Consider the following 17850-nt stretch of genomic DNA (forward strand, 5'->3'; position numbering starts at 1 on the left):
TACCTCAGCTTCACAGAGCAGGAGACCCCTCCCCTCACTTTCGGTCATCATTAACAGTTCAGAAATGTTTTTTTTTAAATAAAAGTTATGGAAGCTGCTCTTGTGAAATCAAAAAACATGAAGAAGTGGCTCCTTATGGATCCTGCCCATTTCAGCCTCTGCTACCATACAGACAAGAGTAATGCCTTTTCTCCAAAGCGCTGGACCTAACTAAGACACTAGTGTGTCTTCAAAGAAGGAAATGGGATTCTACCAAATGGCTGCAGAATGTCTCCTCAAGGCAAGAGATGGAAACAGAATTGAGTGGCCTTCACAGACTTGTGGTACTAATAGTAAAGGTACAATATGGATTCTAGGTCACATATGCATAAAATGATGGAACTCACTCAAGTATCACAGAAAAGCATTAGAACCAGCGTAGTTCCAATATGCCCTTATAATCCAAAGCAAAGAAGATAGGGCAGACGGCAATGATTAGGATAAGGAATGCGTACCTGAATCTTACGCCCCCTACTTCCCTTTGTCCAGTCACTGGGCAGTCTCAGATTTTAAAAAACCCTTACCGATGACACAGAACGGTTTACGGGCAAACTTGAGACGACCCCTCCAGCCTCGGTACCGACAGCAGCATCCAGCCGCCCAGATCCTCACGAAGTACTCCACGCCGAACACCACAATGGTCACGATCTCCTACGGGGAAGAAGCGGGGGACATGTCAACACACGCCACTGCATAGCAACATCCTTTCCTGGCGAGGGGCAAAATGGTGGAACACTACAAGAGAAACTACCAAGTCTAAAAAGCAATTAGAATAATTTATGATACACAGATGTTCAGTGCACCCATTGAGCCCTTCCAGGGATTCTTAAATAAATAATAGAAACGTATTTTTAATGTTGTACTTCAACCTCTTTCTACAAGTTCTTTCTTAATATTAGTTGCTAGAACTTAATTAAGTGGTAAATATTTTACCAAGCTCTTGACAAAGGAGGGTTGAATTGACCCTGGTGGAATTTGAAATTATGACCTGATCACATTAGATTTCAGACAGGAACTTTACTTCATTGAGGGTCCTACGTATTAAAATCCTTTGAGAAAAAGTGGTCTCAGTTTGTCCACCAACTTTTACCAAATGCATTTGTATTTTGCAAACCAACCTATGCACTAATAAGTCAGTTTCCAAAACACAGATTGGTAATGTATCGCTAATTCGACCAGTGCTTTAAATGGCCAGGTACTCGCAGGTATTGAGTACCAGCAGTTCTTCTTTTTATCACTTTGAGTACCGGTACTCCTGAATGGTAGAGGCTCATTGCTGTTAGTGCTGCTAAGCACGAGGCTGTCTGACAACCAAAGCGCCTCTGCAGCCCAAGCTGAGGCACTGCTAAACTATTCAGCAGAAGCTTATTTGCATATTGCCCGGGTGTTCACTAGCATAGTGTGTTTGACAGCGCAGGGTCCATTCAGGCCCTGCACTGTCAATCACATTCACATTATTGTGTGCATTTGTGCACACACCGGAATCCAGGGACCCGGCTGACAGCGGCAATTAAGAAAACCACGGGAGTTTAAGGGTGTAAAATAGCTTTAATCCCATCTGAGTTTTTAGAGTGAGTGGCTGCTGATGTGTGGGGGTTTGCCTGCTTGTGTGTGAGAGAAAAGCGAGTGATAGAGGTGGAGAATGCGCGTCACTCCGCAGGTATTTTAAAGGAAATTCGTGGAATGTTTTGTGTGCACACTCTGCTTGTTTCTTTCTGTGTGTGCACTCAAGAATATATAAATTTACAGCCAAATGCAAGCATATAAGACTATGGCATTAAGAATCTGCCTGCAAATATTACAAAACCAGGAAATATTAACATATCATTGTGTTTGGCCTTCATGTTGTGTAACGAGTTAATCAATTTTATTAATAATACATTTCGCTTGTGTTTGATATATGAACTGGTACTGAAGTAATTAATAATGCTGTTATGCCGATCAGTTTCCAGGACACACCACCTATTAACCCGATGAGGTAGATGGCTTGGCTGCATTCATGGATTAGAGGCTTCCATTGTGATTTAGGGCCTATTCCCAGCAGGTCTTCACACCTCTCTTTGTTACCATATGTAAAGTTAAAAGGCCTCTGACATTTCACGTTGTAAAGAAAGGATGGCCCCTGAAAAGCATCCCTATCACACCTTACTTACAGTGTGCAGCTACATCCAGTATGGACCTCCTAAGGCGTTTTGGTCCACCCTGTCTGATGCTGTCAAATCCAGCAGCCGGGGAAGAGAACTAGAGGCATTTTCAGTTAATTTAATAAACCAACTCAGAATTATGCCAGTCGTACTGAAACTTCATAACAATTATTAAAACAATCACTACAGCCGGATAACTGTATAAAGCATGTATGTCTTGCGTTGAAGATACGCATGCCTCTACATCAGGAGCAATCAAATCTACTTCTCAGCGAAGCTGGTTATCACTTAGGGCCTGATTTATGAAAAGTGGCGCTGCACCCAGTGCAGCGCCACTTTTCTTGTGCCCCTTACTCCCCCGTAACGCCACCATGTGTGCGCCGTATCTAAGATACCGCGCACCATGGCGGTAGTTAGGGGAACTAGCATCAAATTCTTTGACACTAGTTCGGAGCTTTGCAGGATTAGCGTAAAACGTTTTGGCCCTAATCCTGCAAAGCCCATTGAGGTCCATTATGAACAATGGTGTGCCGCCTAATGGGGCCACGAACCCTTTGAATACATTATGCCTGGCGCAGGCATAATATAGGGTTAGAAAGTGGCGCGATGTACGCATTGAGCCACTTTGTAAATTTGGGGCAGTGATTTTGGCCTTGTTGGGCAACATTAGCATACAAAAATGATGCTAATGTGGCACGAGGACGCATTAGGAGCTCTTAAATCTGCCCCCCTTAATGAGATGTACGGTCAATTCCCTGTACATAATGTTGGTGATTTAGTAGCACTTATCTCACTACACAGTGCTGTCTAAGTCCATCTAAATAGAAAATGATCACTCAACGTTGTGGCAGTATCACAACAATTGGGCCTAGTATCACAAAGTGCACTCCCAATATGACACAGCACTTGTCTAATATATGGCAAAAGCATAAATTTGCATGCTGCCCTATCGATACCCAATATACCACAGTGCTGGGATCACATAACACTGACCTACACCACTGTCCAGGTCTAATATCACACGCAGTGATGGCCAGTGCGCACCGTTCAAAATCAGTCAAATTTGTTCCAAGGATCCTTTTGCATTGTCTGGTGTGGACAGTTCATATAAATGCAATGGGCCTCATGAATATGCCCCTTGTGTTTAAGAGGAAATGAGGCTGAGCCCTTAAAATGATGACTCTTTGAAAACTATGGTGCTGAAGGAGGGTGGGGGAAGGGGAGTTCCAGGATTGCACAGGTATGAATTGGTATTACCTAGTTGGGTGAGTGTGTGTTGAAACTGCTCTCCAGAAGCTGCACCCTCAATTTCCTTTGATGGTAGGCGAAGATAGGTGGAAGGCCCATGACCATTCACATTACACACTCTACTCTATACATGGCAACATACTGGGCATACCTAATAGTTTTAGAGTCATACACATTGCAAAATTGTATTTTCTTCTTAGCTTTCATCAGAATAAAGGAAGTGTGAGAAAGTTGAAACATAATTGTAACTTCCCTGTCTCAATCACGAGGTTTTGCAAGCATGTCATTAGTATCTTAGGACCTCACTAAGAACTTGGTGGAGGGGTTACTCCATCACAACGGTGACGGATAGCCCATCCACCGAAATCGAAATCCCATTATATCCAATGGAATTTACATTTCTGCAAACAAGATATCTGTCATCGTTGTAATGGAGTAACCGCTCTGGCAAGTTCTAAATCAGGCCCTAAGAGCTGCTCTTCATCAGCTCACCATGATTTTCTCATTATCTGTCCTCTGTGTAGAAAAAAGCACCCAGGAAAGATCTAAAGTGGCTGAGCCACAATCAGACAGGGGTGAGCTAAGACCCCATATCACTGGCACAAGATATCGAAGGTTCAGTATTAGAACTGGCCTAAATCACAGCAGTGACTCAAGATCAGATAAGTATGGCTTAAAAGCAAACTGTTTTGAGCCATTTCCACTCGTTACTAGCCTAACACAACACAGCATGGGTCAAGATCACACAGTGACAAGACGATTTCACATGCTGTTGGGCCGAATTCAACCACTCACTGAACCGCGGATCATAAAATACTTGATCAACATAACACAGAGGGCAGCCAAGAAGACATAACAGTGGGTAGAAATTATCATCAAGATTCTGCTGCTTATTATGTGCAGTTCAAAAGGTGGTAAATTGGTATTGAATCTCTTGAGGCATTGAGACGATTATCCAATCTAATCTTTCCCATGAAATGGGCTGCATACATATTTCTGAAGATCATGATATCATGCTAGCTGTTAAATCCTGTGCACCGCATGTACGGAGGGAATCTGCACATATGGTCAATTTAAGACTACCATCAAGGGCAGTATGAATGCTCAATAGTATAAGTGTCTCATGTATCATCGTCTCTCGAATTTAGCCCCGCCCCTAACCCCACCCATTACCACACCCATCGCTGATTTTATTGAGTACCTGAACATATTTTTTTCCCATTTAAGGCACTGAATTTGACCTATCTCGTTAATATTAATGAGATAGGTGCCCAATTAATACATACTACGAGTGGCTACAGTTACAGGGATGCCTTTGAAAGTCAGCAGACCACCATGTCTGCGACTGCTTTAAAAAAATAAAGGTTTGAGTAAATGTACGCATTTTGTCTTCAAAAGCCTTTTGAATACAAACTGCACAATGAGACCAGACATTAAAGAAGACATTTAATGCCCCACTGCATATTTATGTAGGACCCTAACTGCCCTTGACCTCTGTCACGTGGTTTGCAGTCCCCCTTCACATTAACAGACCTCCCCCTTATACTAACAAACTTTCCACTGCAGCAGTCACTGCTGGTGATCTGTGACAGCAGTGGGGCACAGAGTAACCAGAGAATGCCATTGGATTGATAAATGGCATCACTGGATTTATAGGAAAAGGTCACGTCTGTTCCGTTTGTATGTACTAGCGCCTACTGCACATATGCCTTCTACCTTCACAATTTATATGTTGTGTGTGTGAGTAAATACTAACGGGGATGAAGGGTGTCATTTCCTCTAGCGATCCAGTTATTTAATTCCAGAAGGTTTTCAGAATGTAAAGCATTTAGGGCCAGATGTACGAAATTCCTGATTTGCGAATCACAAGGGGCTCGCAAAGGCCCACCTCATTAATATTAATGAGGTGGGTCGCAATTTGCGACCCCCTTGCGACTCGCAGCACTCACAGGGATGGTGGCCTGCTGGAGACAGCAGACCACCATGTCTGTGACTGCTTTTAAATAAAGCAGTTTTTTTTGCTTGTAATGCAGCCCGTTTTCCTTAAAGGACAGAGGACCACTGCCTGCTCTGAAAAAATGTTTCCCATGCCATTCACAAAGGGGAAAGGGTCCCATGGGGACCCTGTGACTGCTTTGCGACCGCGTTCGCGGTCACAAAGCAATGCAGCATCACACTGCGACTCGCAATTAGGAAGGGGAACACCCCTTCCTAATTGCGACTCGCAGTCCCGTTTTGCGAGTCCGTAACCAGGTTACCGACTCGCAAAACGGGGATTGGGCATCGCAATGTGGTTTTTCCACGTCGCAAACAGCAAAATTCGCTGTTTGCGATCTGCAAAAGCTTTGCCACATCTGGCCCTCAATCGTTCTTCTAATCAGCAGTGTAGTGTGCTTTTAGAATTGAAGTACCTGCTGCAGGGCAGACTGATAGGACACCTAAAGCAGTGGTGTAACGCAAAATGATAGCCACACCACCGGAGAATGGGATCAATGAGCCCCCCCCAAATGGTTTGGCACCCCCTACCTTGCAGGGGTCTGCTTGGTAAAGGGGAGTGGCTTTCCCCAGTTTTAAGCTGTTTCTAAATTCCATTTAATTGCACGCATTCTGCAGGGCAATCAATGGCAGGGCTTAGAGGGTTTGGGCGCCCGTTCCAAAACCAGAAACCCTGGGGAGCCCCACCTCCTGCGCACCACGGGGGCTGCAGGAGCCTCCGTGATGTAGTGTCGACGTCAGAGCAACGGCCGGTCCATCTCACCCATATCCTGCAGGGGCTTTGTGGCTCATCCTCTGTTATAACCGGGATCAAACAGGTGCACCCTGGGTGACGTAGGGAGAATCTTTAAATATGAGGAGCGAGAAAGAGTCTTTACCCAACGCTACGGAGCAGAGTGAATAAAAGTTACTGCCACTCACCACATCTTGTGTCGGTGTGGTTATTGGTGCTTATCCACGACCCGACACGTTACACCCCTGATCTAAAGGTGCGCGACCCTTCTGAGAGGTCTGTATTCGGTCTGTTCCATGACATTTTCGCTGTTACACTGAACTGAAGGAAGAGAGTAGCACCCAAGCACAGTGAGGCCTGCCCTGAAGGAATTATGGGGAATTGCCAGAAGGGTCTCATCACGCACACTTGCATGCACTTAACCTCTGCTGAGTAGGAAAGCAGGAGCGGCTCATTCCCGATGGCGAAGAAGCGTCGCCCCACAGGCTGAGCCAGCAGTTGAAATATAAAACAATATTTTAGCCATCAGGTGCAGGGAGGGGTGGGGCTGGTCCACGGGCGGGGGGAGGAGGGGGAGTGTAGTCAGTGTGCACTAAGTGCACATGTCAGTTTAGCCCGCCATCTTAGGCCGGCCAAACTGACATGTGCACTTAGGTTTCGCCAACCCGGATGTGTTACAGCCAAGTTGGAAAAAACAGCACAGACCCCAGAGCACTGACTGAACGGTAGAACAAGCCACTCTGACCAATTCTGGTGCTACTCTCATGCTAGGGATAGCATGAGAGGAGCAACAGGACTGCTGGGGAGCCTGTGCTGGTATACCAGGGACTGCTGGGACACTAGCGCAATCTTAGGAAGAGGATTGAGATGGGCGGCGGGAGCAGGTACGTTTTTGAAAAATATATTATTTTACTCCCCCCCACTCCCCGTACCCATCTCCCCCATCCCTCCCCTTGAGATTTGCAGCAGCCGCCGCTGTACAAAAGGGTAGGCTCTGGCTACAATTCGCATGTTGGCTTTCCTCAGGCTTACCTACGCCGAAAACCGCCATGGATTACAATGCATCTGTGCAACAAGGCTGATAGTTTCCAGATGCCACTGTTATTAGAACTTGGGGGCTGTTCAGAGATAAGTCCTCCATCAAAATGTAATTCAGAGAATGACGTACATACATAGCATTTGTGCTATCAGACGGTGACCATAATGTATTATAAATCAAATATTTGTTCAGCTACAAATGTTTATTTTAAAGGATGCAGATTGGGAGGGGGTAGACCCCCAGCATCCTAAAGGAACACCCATCACCACTTCCCATCACCACTAAATGGCAGAATAATAACGGCCTGATTTAGTACTGGGCGAATGGGTTACTCCATCACAACGGTGACGTGTATCCCATCTGTTGAAATCTAAATCCCATAGGCTATAATGGGATTTAAATTTTGGTGGAAGGTATATCCGTCACTGTTGTGACCGAGTGGCACAAGTCCTGAACTAAATTAACATATTGCGATATTATCTGAGTATCACGTGAGCGGCCACACATGAAAGGAGTGAAGTAAAGTATTTTGCGGCACACCTTCAGTGGTTGGTAGACATCTCAAAGAATGTGATTTTAGCACCAGAGGTGGTGCCTCCATTAGGGCAGAAGAGCACCGGCCACCCTGCTGCCAGCGCAGCAAACATGAAAAAAAAAATGATAATAAAATTATTTTATTACCGTTTTATTTTTCAGTGCAGCCAGCCAGACTACACCAAGTGTTGGGGCAGGGTCATTACTGTTACTGGCAGCAGGGGAGGAGGAGTAGTGCACACTTAAAGTTTAAAGTGTGCATGTCACTTTGGCTGGATTTCTTGCAACAGCCAGCCAGACATGCGCATTTTAAACCTCTCCAACCTGAGGTGTCTTAGACAGCTGGGTGGAGACCAGGCACAGGGCACCAGTGCCTCTAGGAGCACTGAGCCAGCCCACTCCATCCAATCTAGGCATTTCACTGATGCTGGTGAACAGCATGAGAGTAACATCTGAATTGGTTAGGATAGGTGGCTCAGAGACCCCTTGACGCCTTTTTGCCACAGACTGAGGGACTGGAGAAGAATAGGTAAGTATATTTTTTATTTATTATATTTTTTTATTTAGTTTAACACACTGCCAGGCGGTGGTAGGCACTGTGAGAAGCTCGTATTGTCTTCAGCCGCAACTCGCCTATGGGCATTCCTGCAGTCGATATATCTGCCTGATCGCCCCACCACTTTCAAAAGCAATCAGCCACCACTGTTTAGCACCATGGGATGTTGTGGAATAATTTGAAATACAATTATGCTATTCCTGCTCTCATAAAAAGTACTGTAGAAATGTACAAGCATTTCGCAAAAAATATATTAAAACATGCAACATCTTCTACAATTTCTTCACACACCTTATTAGAATTGCTAAAAAGCAGACAACACATTGAGTACTAAAGATTCTTTGTTATTGGTCGGTGACCAAATGAGTCAGGAATTAGAAAGTGAATCCTCTTTATTCCCAAACGAGAAAGGGTTCTTTAACAACCAAAGTAAGGAAACCATCATTGATTTAATCACCTCCTCCCCGACTTAGGAAAGCTAATACCTTAATAATAAATGGCAAATGCCAACATGCTGTGTTATCAAACGTAATAAAATGTTGTCACAAATATTTATAATTCCTATTTTTTTGTTCTAAATTATTTTTTGAAAATTAAAACAATATAGAAAATAAAAGTTTCAATGTCCTAATTTATAAATATTTATAAATAAATTCACCAAACTCTCACAGACCTACAGCATGTATCCACTCACTTCTCACTCAGATCTATTTTTAAATATTATATGAATATAGCTTACCAGGATATAGAGTGCCCCTTCAGAACTCTTCTCATACTCCTTAATGGTAGAAAAGACAGACAGCACCAGACAGGAAAACACCAGGAGGAAACTGCAAAATAAAAACAAGAAAGACAAATGTTAAAGTTATATGAATTCTGTGACTAAAGTTGAATGGAAATTCTAAGAGCCAATTCAGGTAATGTATTTCCAAACGATTCAGTAATCTCCAAATTCTGGAAGAAAGGTGGAGTTGTCCAAAGGTGGCTCTGGTAATGCTCATAATCACATCAGATTTACAGAATAACCACATAGGACCTGAGATAGAGTTTGGCAGACAAGTTACTCCGTCACACACATGAAGGATATCCCACCCATTGTATTATGATGTCCACAGGAGGTAGGCGATCATGGAACCGTAAGAAGGTGGATGGAATATCTATCACATTTTGTAACCCCATGTGCCAACCTCTAAATCAGGACCATAATTTGTAACTGATTCCCATCTAGGTTCATTATATATGAAAATATAAAACTCTGGAAAGATCTCGAAAATCTGTCAAGGGTCGGGCCATGAGACCCACTGTTGAATACTCCAGTCCATTGGATAATCCACTGGACCAGAATGGGTAGACCTTTGTCAATGCTACAATTTATGTGCATGTGCAGAACTACCATGCAGAATTCCACCAATTAAAATTGTTAGTCTATTTGGATGACTGCACAGTTAAAGTAAGGGGAAAACTGACAATTGAGGCAGAAAAGCTTACCAGTCATTTCTGAAGACATTGAGCGAATTACAATATTTATCATCCTCACTCTACTATATCAATACTTAAATTGATTGATAGAGATGAAACACTGCTCAGCCATCATGAGTTAAATCTAACACTACCCTTGCAAGGCCAGTGGATAATTAAGTGGCCTTTCATAGCATTTATGAATAGGGGATGTAATTCAACAGAAATACTCATTAATGTACATTAACATTCCTTTGGGAATGGCCCCAAAATAATCAACTCCCAACAGTAAAAGTGGAAAAACGGGTACAATCCCTTCCATTTGTATAAATTGTATATGAATATTCCCCGAATACTACAATGTTATTCCCATGTTAGATGCTTTGGGACCAATCTGCAAAGACATGTAAGAGAAGTCAAAAGATTACTACAAGAGTACTATTTTACATGCTGTAGAATAAATGCCTTTTTGAAAAGGCCCTAGCAAGTAGATATAGTTTACTTTACTGTAAACCCTAAATGTTGTAGCACAGATGAAGATAACAAATAATAGAAGTTCATTGGGTGTAATAAAAGTAAGTGACCTTTTATACCCTTGTGGCTCTCGATGGCATACACTATGGGCCTCATTATGACCCTTGCGGCCGGCGGTAAGCTGGCAGTAACACCGCCAACAGGCTGGTGGTGTTCCGCTACCTATTATGACCGTGGCGCAATAGTCACGGCATTACCGTCAGCCCCTCCACTATACGGTCATAATCCCCAGGGCAGCAGCGCAAGCCATGGAAAGGCTGGCGGTAAGGGGGACTTGGGGTGCCCCTGGGGGCTTCTGCACTGCCCATGTACTTGGCATGGGCAGTGCAGGGGCCCCCAGGCATAGCCCCGTCACGCATTTGAAATGCCCGACGGGTGCTACTGCACCTGCTGCAAATCAGCATTGCGGCCGGCTCTATGTTGATGTGACTTTTCCGCTGGCCTGCGGACGGTAACTCTTTTACCGACCGCTGGCCCCGTGGAAAAGTCGTAATAGGGAGCCAGAAATACCGCCAACACTGGCAGTATTCTGGCTCTCGCAGCCTCGGCGGTCTTTTGTAAAGACCGCTGAGGTTGTAATGAGGGCCTATGTTCTATATGGTACACTTGCATAGTATGAGCAATACACACTTACATATGAGTGAGAACTTGGATATTATGTAATCATTGCTATACCCTTTTACCCAGTAACAGACATTAAATCATACACTATGGACGCTTTGGAATTGATCCAATATCAAGCAGTTGAATATTGTCCTTGAAATTAGACGGAGGATAATATATGAACAGGCACTGTCATTTCTGTGGAAAGCCTAGACATTTGGACCTTAAACAGATACACATTCTATAAGGTAAAGAACAACTCATAAATCTGTTGACTATTAAGTACAATGATTTAGGAAAATGTAATCGAAAGAGAAGTAGAAAGAAAATGTTTTCCCTATAATTCACTAAAGAACCATGCTGTGTGAATAAAGAGGCAGTTATTACGCATGCTGATCATATGATTATATCCATGTGCAAACTCAATCTTTGTTTTATTCTTAATGTAGTAAGCTTATCAGCATTTGTCAGAAATAAGGGTCACAGTTTTTCATTTTAATTGATTTTTACAGATAAGTACATACAGAAAACAACATGTGTCCCATCAGTATTAATTTTTAAGAGCTTTTTGTTAGAGGCTCTCCATGCTGCCTTTCATGAATTTGAGGCGAAAGCTGAGCAGATACACAGCCTGGGGAGTTAAAAAACAGGATGATATTTCCTTAAATAAAGGCGTATATGTTAACATATATTTATAGTATACCTCTAAGATGCACCTGTGGGCATACTGTTTTGTTATATGTGGCTGCCTATTTGCTAAAACACGACAGGCATCCACATACAAATGCACATCCAAGAGTTAAATAAGTAAGAGTTAAATAAATGTGGGAATATACCATTGTATAACTCCTTTTATTCCTAAAATACAATATAAACATAGATAAAAAACAATAATATGGCCAAAAATACATATGGATAAATACAGGAGGAAATGTTAAAAAATACCATAAAACCAGGAGCCACAGTCATACATATTATACTTTCTAAGATAATGAAGAAATTATAGATATTAAACTCTGTGGGAGGTAACTCCTGTGGTTTACTGTTGTATTTGTCTTATTAATAAAGCAGGAACATCTAAATCATACCTCCGCAATACAAAAGCCTGGATAGACATTAGTGAATTACATTTTAATACAGTCACTCAATTTTCAGACAATATAAATCCTAAATCTGCACTTGCTACTGTATCAATTTCCAGCGTTCTGAATCCCTGCTCTAGGAAGCAGTATTCTGCTAGAGGCAGAAGAGAAGATGATGAGCAGGGTCCCTGGAATTATGGCCGGGATGTTTTTTGCATAGTTATCGATTTGCTACATTTGCCACGTGGTCCATCATCTTCCACGTAAACTGCAGATTTCAACACAAACAAATGTTTCAATTTTTTTTCCAAGGAGTTCAAAAGTTACTAAAAATAAGGCAACACTTGTTGCTGTGCTGTGGAAGGCACTTTGCAAAGTGTGACTGCCCTATTGTATAGCTGAATAATTTTCCTCTTCTAGCCGCCTAATTTAGTCAACACTGCCACATAATTTGATCCACCCCTACTCATAATTCCATTTGCCCTGATGGAGAGCAAAACATACAATGTCAGATGAAAAGGGATCAACTTCTGGGCAGTGACCAAGAAACTAAAGTCAAGATGTCACTGCTTTTGTAGCACCTACAGCACCTTGGTTTCCAGGTCATTAGGTCGCCCTTGAAGAGTAGAGCCACCCTGCAGCCGTGTCAGCGGGATAATAGATTGGTTGCTGCAGCTGGCAATATCTTGTGTTATGAAGCAAAGCTGCATTGGGATTCTAGTATGAATTGATCTGTGAAGAATTGTTTTCCCTATGGTGTAAATAAATGGCCAAGTCCCACACAAGTGAAAACCGCGTAACAAGGCACCTGTAGGAGGACTACAATTTTTTCCAGAAGGATTTATTGTTGAATTGACAGTTATATAACACTTTCTTAGATTACCAATCATATTAAATGTTACGTACAGCTCTCTATAGCTGACTCAAGCAATAGCTATTCTGTAGGGGTGAGCCTACTGGTGTTAAAAGGGTGTTTAAGTGTAATTGTTTAAATTATTGTATTTCTAACTTTCATAAACAGTAGAGTTTGTTATAAACAAAAAAATGTTGTGTAATTCCGTTAATTCATTCAAATAAATCGATTTGCAAATTTTATGGACAATCACTGTTGGGTATTTCGGGCAAATCTTGCGTAGACACTCTAGAGGAAATTGCATTCAGGGAATTTGAAAGCACAATTAGAGACCAATTGTTGTAAAACTGTGGCTATGATGCCAGCATTGGAGACAGGAGACCTAAGTTTCAGTTCCAACTTTCTGATTTAGTCATATTGTAAGATCTTAGAAAAATCATCTTATGCTATATCTCTGTGTCTCACTAGACCTATCGAGCGTAGAATTGCAAGCACTTATTAGCAGCCTACATGTATTTAAAGGTACATAAAAAATTTACATTTTCAGTTCCATTTAAATGTTCAGTTTGAAGAATGCTTCTTGCCTTTGGGATGGCGTACGTGGAATCGGAAGAGAAAGAATAAACTTCATAGTATAATGGATCTAGAGCGTGCAAGGCCAACTTAGATTACCTGTCAAATAAAGTTGGAATCATGCTGCATAAGCAGAAAAAATTATGGATCCAATTTGAATGTTTAATTTCCCTTCTGCAAGAGGCTGAGTAAAATGCACCTCTGAAAGTTTGTGGAAGGTACTTTTAGATAAGCACCACAACTGCACACAAGATGAAAACAATATAAAATTCTCAGTCTTTTCTATTTATAAAGAGAAAGATTTACTAAACCTAGGGCCAGATGTACAAAACATTTTTAAAGTCACAAAAGCACTGATTCTGAGTTTGTGACTGCAAAAATGCTTTCTCCAATGCACTGAACCCATTTTAGAAGTCAGTCTCTTTTTTCTGAATCCTAAAGTGGACTTAGAAATAGTTAAGGAAACGTTATTTGGGAGGGGTGTGTTGTAGGTGTCCTTTCCAATCAGCAATTTCTACCCGTATGTATCACTCCTTTAGGACTGAAATAGCAGGTGCAAACCATTGAAAAGTTAATATATCCCAAGTCGGGGTGATAACCCATTTGTAAAATGAAAGTGGACCCTTGGGGCCCTTTACCCATTGTTACTGTTAAAAAGAATTGTAAGGGAATAGGCAGAGGTTTGTTTGCTTTGCCGTGGTCTGTTCCACAGGTACGTTTCAGTACATGGACAAGCTTGTGGCCCGCATCTTCCATCTCAGTTTGACTTGTAAAATGAGGCTGTTTTTGTTTAGTCTCAGATTAAACCAGATGGATTTGGTATATTAGGTCCCACAGTTGGCTCAAGGGCTTTGTCCCTGGAGCTCTACCATACAGTGCATAGGACCGTAGACTAGCCCCTGTGTCCTTCAGGTCTACAGTGATATGCTCTTCATAGTAAGCCAGGTTAGGACTGGGACATAAAGGTGGCTCAGAGACCATAATAAAAGTGCAACCCAATAGTGAATTAGGGGCCAGATGTATCAAAGGGTTTTACCCATTCTGTGTCGATGGGAAAATGCTTTAGTACATATGGCCCTAGGTAGCTTAAAAGTGGCTGCATTTGCAAATCGTGGCAGTTCTGAACTTCTAAAGACAAGCTATATACATGTTTTGCAAAGTATGGATTCTGCATGGATTTGAGCTTGCTGCAGGGAATGTTTGTTTTAATATCAGCAAAATTAACAGTAAAAGCGACCCAGCAGACCGTAAAACAGGCCTACCGATAGCCAAAAAATGGCCTACACACTGATCTATCAGGCCCGCCCATTAGGCACTGCCTGGTTGCCCTAGATGCCAGTCCAACTAGGCTGAGTAAGCCTGGTAACACTTAAACTTCGAAAATGGGCAGAGTATGTGCCCCTCACTGCTACGGTATGTCATCATAAGTATTACAAATTCACAGCGACAGTTCCTCAGTGGGAGCAGAGAAGCGTCACCCGAACTCTCCTCCTCCCACACACTGCTGTGCAGGAGGCGTAAAATAAATGGCAATAGAAATATTTTTTTGCGATTTTATTTTCCAAGCTTTCTGCCAGCAGAGTGCGAGAGTGGGGTGAGGACAGTGCATCACTGCTGCCAATGATTGGCAGTACTGAGGAGTGGCCACTTCAGTTTGAAATGCGCATGTTAGTTTGGCCGGCTACATTGCTACAGCCAAACTGACAATTCAAACCTCTTCAACCCGTCTGTCTTGGACAGCTGGGTTGGGGAGCAGGCTCAGGCCTACAATTCATTTTGGAGTGTGGGGCGGCCCACTCAAGCCGATGAAGACGCTTATTTCATGCTGTTTAATAGTATGAAAACAGCGTCTTGGTTGGTTGAGGGAGTTAGCTGTGGCCTTTGCATTCAGAGGAAGTGCTTTAGAACAACATGGACGAGCTGCTGACATCGAGTAAGGTAAGTGATTGTTTTTATATTTATATGAGTGTGTATGTGTAGTTAAATTAGTGAGTTATGTGTAGTTATAGCAGTGTGTTATGTGTAGTTTTTGTGTGTGTGTGTGTTGCACCCCTCCAATGTAATTTGCCACCAAATCGCCACTGCAAATTAATCTTCCATTTTTACCCCATTCATCACATGCACACCACAAAACCAAAAACAACACCTCCACAAAAACATCATCCACATAACTACAGACCACAGCCTAACTCAGAAACATGCCACGTTGATAAACCTTCTGACACCCTTTTGGAAATAGCCTAAGACAGCAAAAAATACTCTGCGCTCTAAGGGGCAGGTAGACACTGGCACATACTTTCAACTGAAACCACAGAAACAACTAAACTAAATGCACACTTTCACCTGCCTTCATGCCCCATATCCACCAAAATAATAGTCCACCACAAACCAGAAATTCAGCACAGTAAAATCAGAAAGAGACACACATAAGCTACTTTTCAGTGAACTAGACATCTTTAAGTAGTCACCAATCGTTTAGATAGCATTTGTTAGAAACAGAGACAGTAGGATGGAAACTAACTGTTGATTTCACATATATTGCTGGTGCGTTGTAAGTTTCTGGTCACCACAATAGCTTTTCTCAGTTTGTTGCAATCTGACACTCTCTTGTAGTCAACTGTGGTGATTCTGTAAAACAGCTGTGTTCCATGGTCTTTGAGTAGTGTCAGTAAAGTTAAGGTTGCATCTTCGCTTCCAACAACATTGAGTGATTGGTGGCCACCTCATTAGGTCACATGTGGTCCAGGGACTTTCATTTACAAATTATTGTTATCATATGTGTTGCCCTAATTAGTTCAATGGAATCAAACAATATTATAACAGCCAGAATAGATTGTAAATCAAAAGAGCACAACTGGAAACCCAGTGTCTTTGATGATAAGGAATGAGATTTCACCCTCATTGAGTCAACATTTCATCAAAATAAAAAGGATTAAAATTGTAGTTTTGAGCTCAGCCTGGTGGAGGGCCTCACCCTGTTGAGAGTGCTCTGGTAAATTTTGATGAAAAACGTCTAACTTGTAGGCAGGGGCAGGGCCCCATGGAATTACATCTATTGGTTTCTCAGAAACAAACATCCAAAAAGTGAGAGGTTTGTTCCCTACACTTGGCCCTTCCTCCCGTTTCCTGCAAGGATGGTGTCATAGGCAAGACAGGTGAAATTAGATCATCCAAAGTTCACTACCTAGCTGCCCTGTGGCATACAGGCTGCTGACTGAAGGTTTCTGATGCAAAGCCAGCTGAGGTTCCGCGGTCACAAACCAGGTGGTTCCTTGGCCGCAAAATGAGGTGGTGTAAGCCTGGGACTTGATGAAGTGCGAGAACCCCCAACTTATATGGAAATATTATAGAAAAAGTAAGTGGGAGACTTGAAAAACAAATCAGGAGAATGGATTTTTACCATTGATTAGTATTGAGCACAGGCAGTCTCAGGCAGGAGACAGCTAAAATTAAGGCATTTTGAGTTTGAGCTTAAAAAATCAGGAGTCTCCAATCTGAACCAGGTCTACTGGCATGTATGTGCCAATTTACAGTAGTTCTCCTGTTCAGCCAAACCCTAAATGATCCCTTAGTGATGCAGTCATACTCAAACTGGGGAGAATCTACATATATATTTTTGCAACTTGAGAAAGGTTTGTAAGGAAATCAAATAATTCACGTATTTTAAATTTTTTAATCAGAAGTTCAAATTAAATTATAGAGGCTTTCTCGTACGTTGTGTTATTCGTCTGGGATAACGTTTCGAAAGTGGAACCTTGTGTTCTTATAAAACACAGGAAAGTTGGTGCCCTGCGGAGAGTGTACTCTGGTGTAAGTATGTCCTCCCTTTCCATCACGGTAGTGCACAGGTACGAGCAGCCATTTTATTGCCACTCAGTTGGCGGCCGTGGCCTCGTATTGATCAGCCGGCCCCAGTTCCACGACCTTCTCTCTGCTAACGACAGCACTCACGTCGGAAGGAGCGCTGAGCTCAGAGCTCTCTGCGCCCTTACACCTATCGATCGCTGACTCAATAAAAGGCTGGGAAGGCTGCTCCGTGCCAGCTAATGGATGCATCTGGAAACACAAGTGTTTTCCTGTACCTCTTCAGCGCCGTTTTACATAAGGAACGGCAGACGGTGATTGGACCATTCTTAACACACCCCTCCTTGAACGTTTCGGAAACAATGCTAGCATACTAACGCTAAGGGGCTTAATGGGAAGCATACATAAAGCCACTCACTTACATTTTTAATGTTTTAATATTGGAGCAAAAAAAATATTAACATTTTTGAAATGTAGAGAAAAAGCAATAGATGGCTCGGTACCCCAGGTGGAAAAGGCAGGGCACGTTTTTTTAAAAACTTTTGCGGTCTATTTATTCCATTATAAAATTAGGACTACGAGCCCCAGAATGCAAAGAAAAATCTTGGACTGGATTGTTGGAAAATGGCCCTTTCTGAAGGGTCACCACAATCCT

At 42.5% G+C, this 17850-nt stretch overlaps 1 protein-coding gene across 3 annotated transcripts in view; it reads right to left on the reverse strand.

Annotated features, from left to right (window-relative positions):
• Window positions 1-17850, reverse strand: part of KCNQ2 (potassium voltage-gated channel subfamily Q member 2) — a 312417-nt gene that overhangs the window by 154445 nt on the left and 140122 nt on the right. For all 3 annotated transcript variants that reach the window (XM_069243203.1, XM_069243202.1, XM_069243204.1), the window contains exons 2-3: window positions 9028-9118; window positions 564-690 (exon numbers count right to left, since the gene is read on the reverse strand). In XM_069243203.1, coding sequence (XP_069099304.1) covers window positions 564-690; window positions 9028-9118 — 218 coding nt within the window. The remainder of the gene's footprint in view (window positions 1-563; window positions 691-9027; window positions 9119-17850) is intronic.

Source organism: Pleurodeles waltl, chromosome 7, assembly GCF_031143425.1.
Source record: "Pleurodeles waltl isolate 20211129_DDA chromosome 7, aPleWal1.hap1.20221129, whole genome shotgun sequence".
In the NCBI taxonomy this organism is placed as follows: Eukaryota; Metazoa; Chordata; class Amphibia; order Caudata; family Salamandridae; genus Pleurodeles; species Pleurodeles waltl.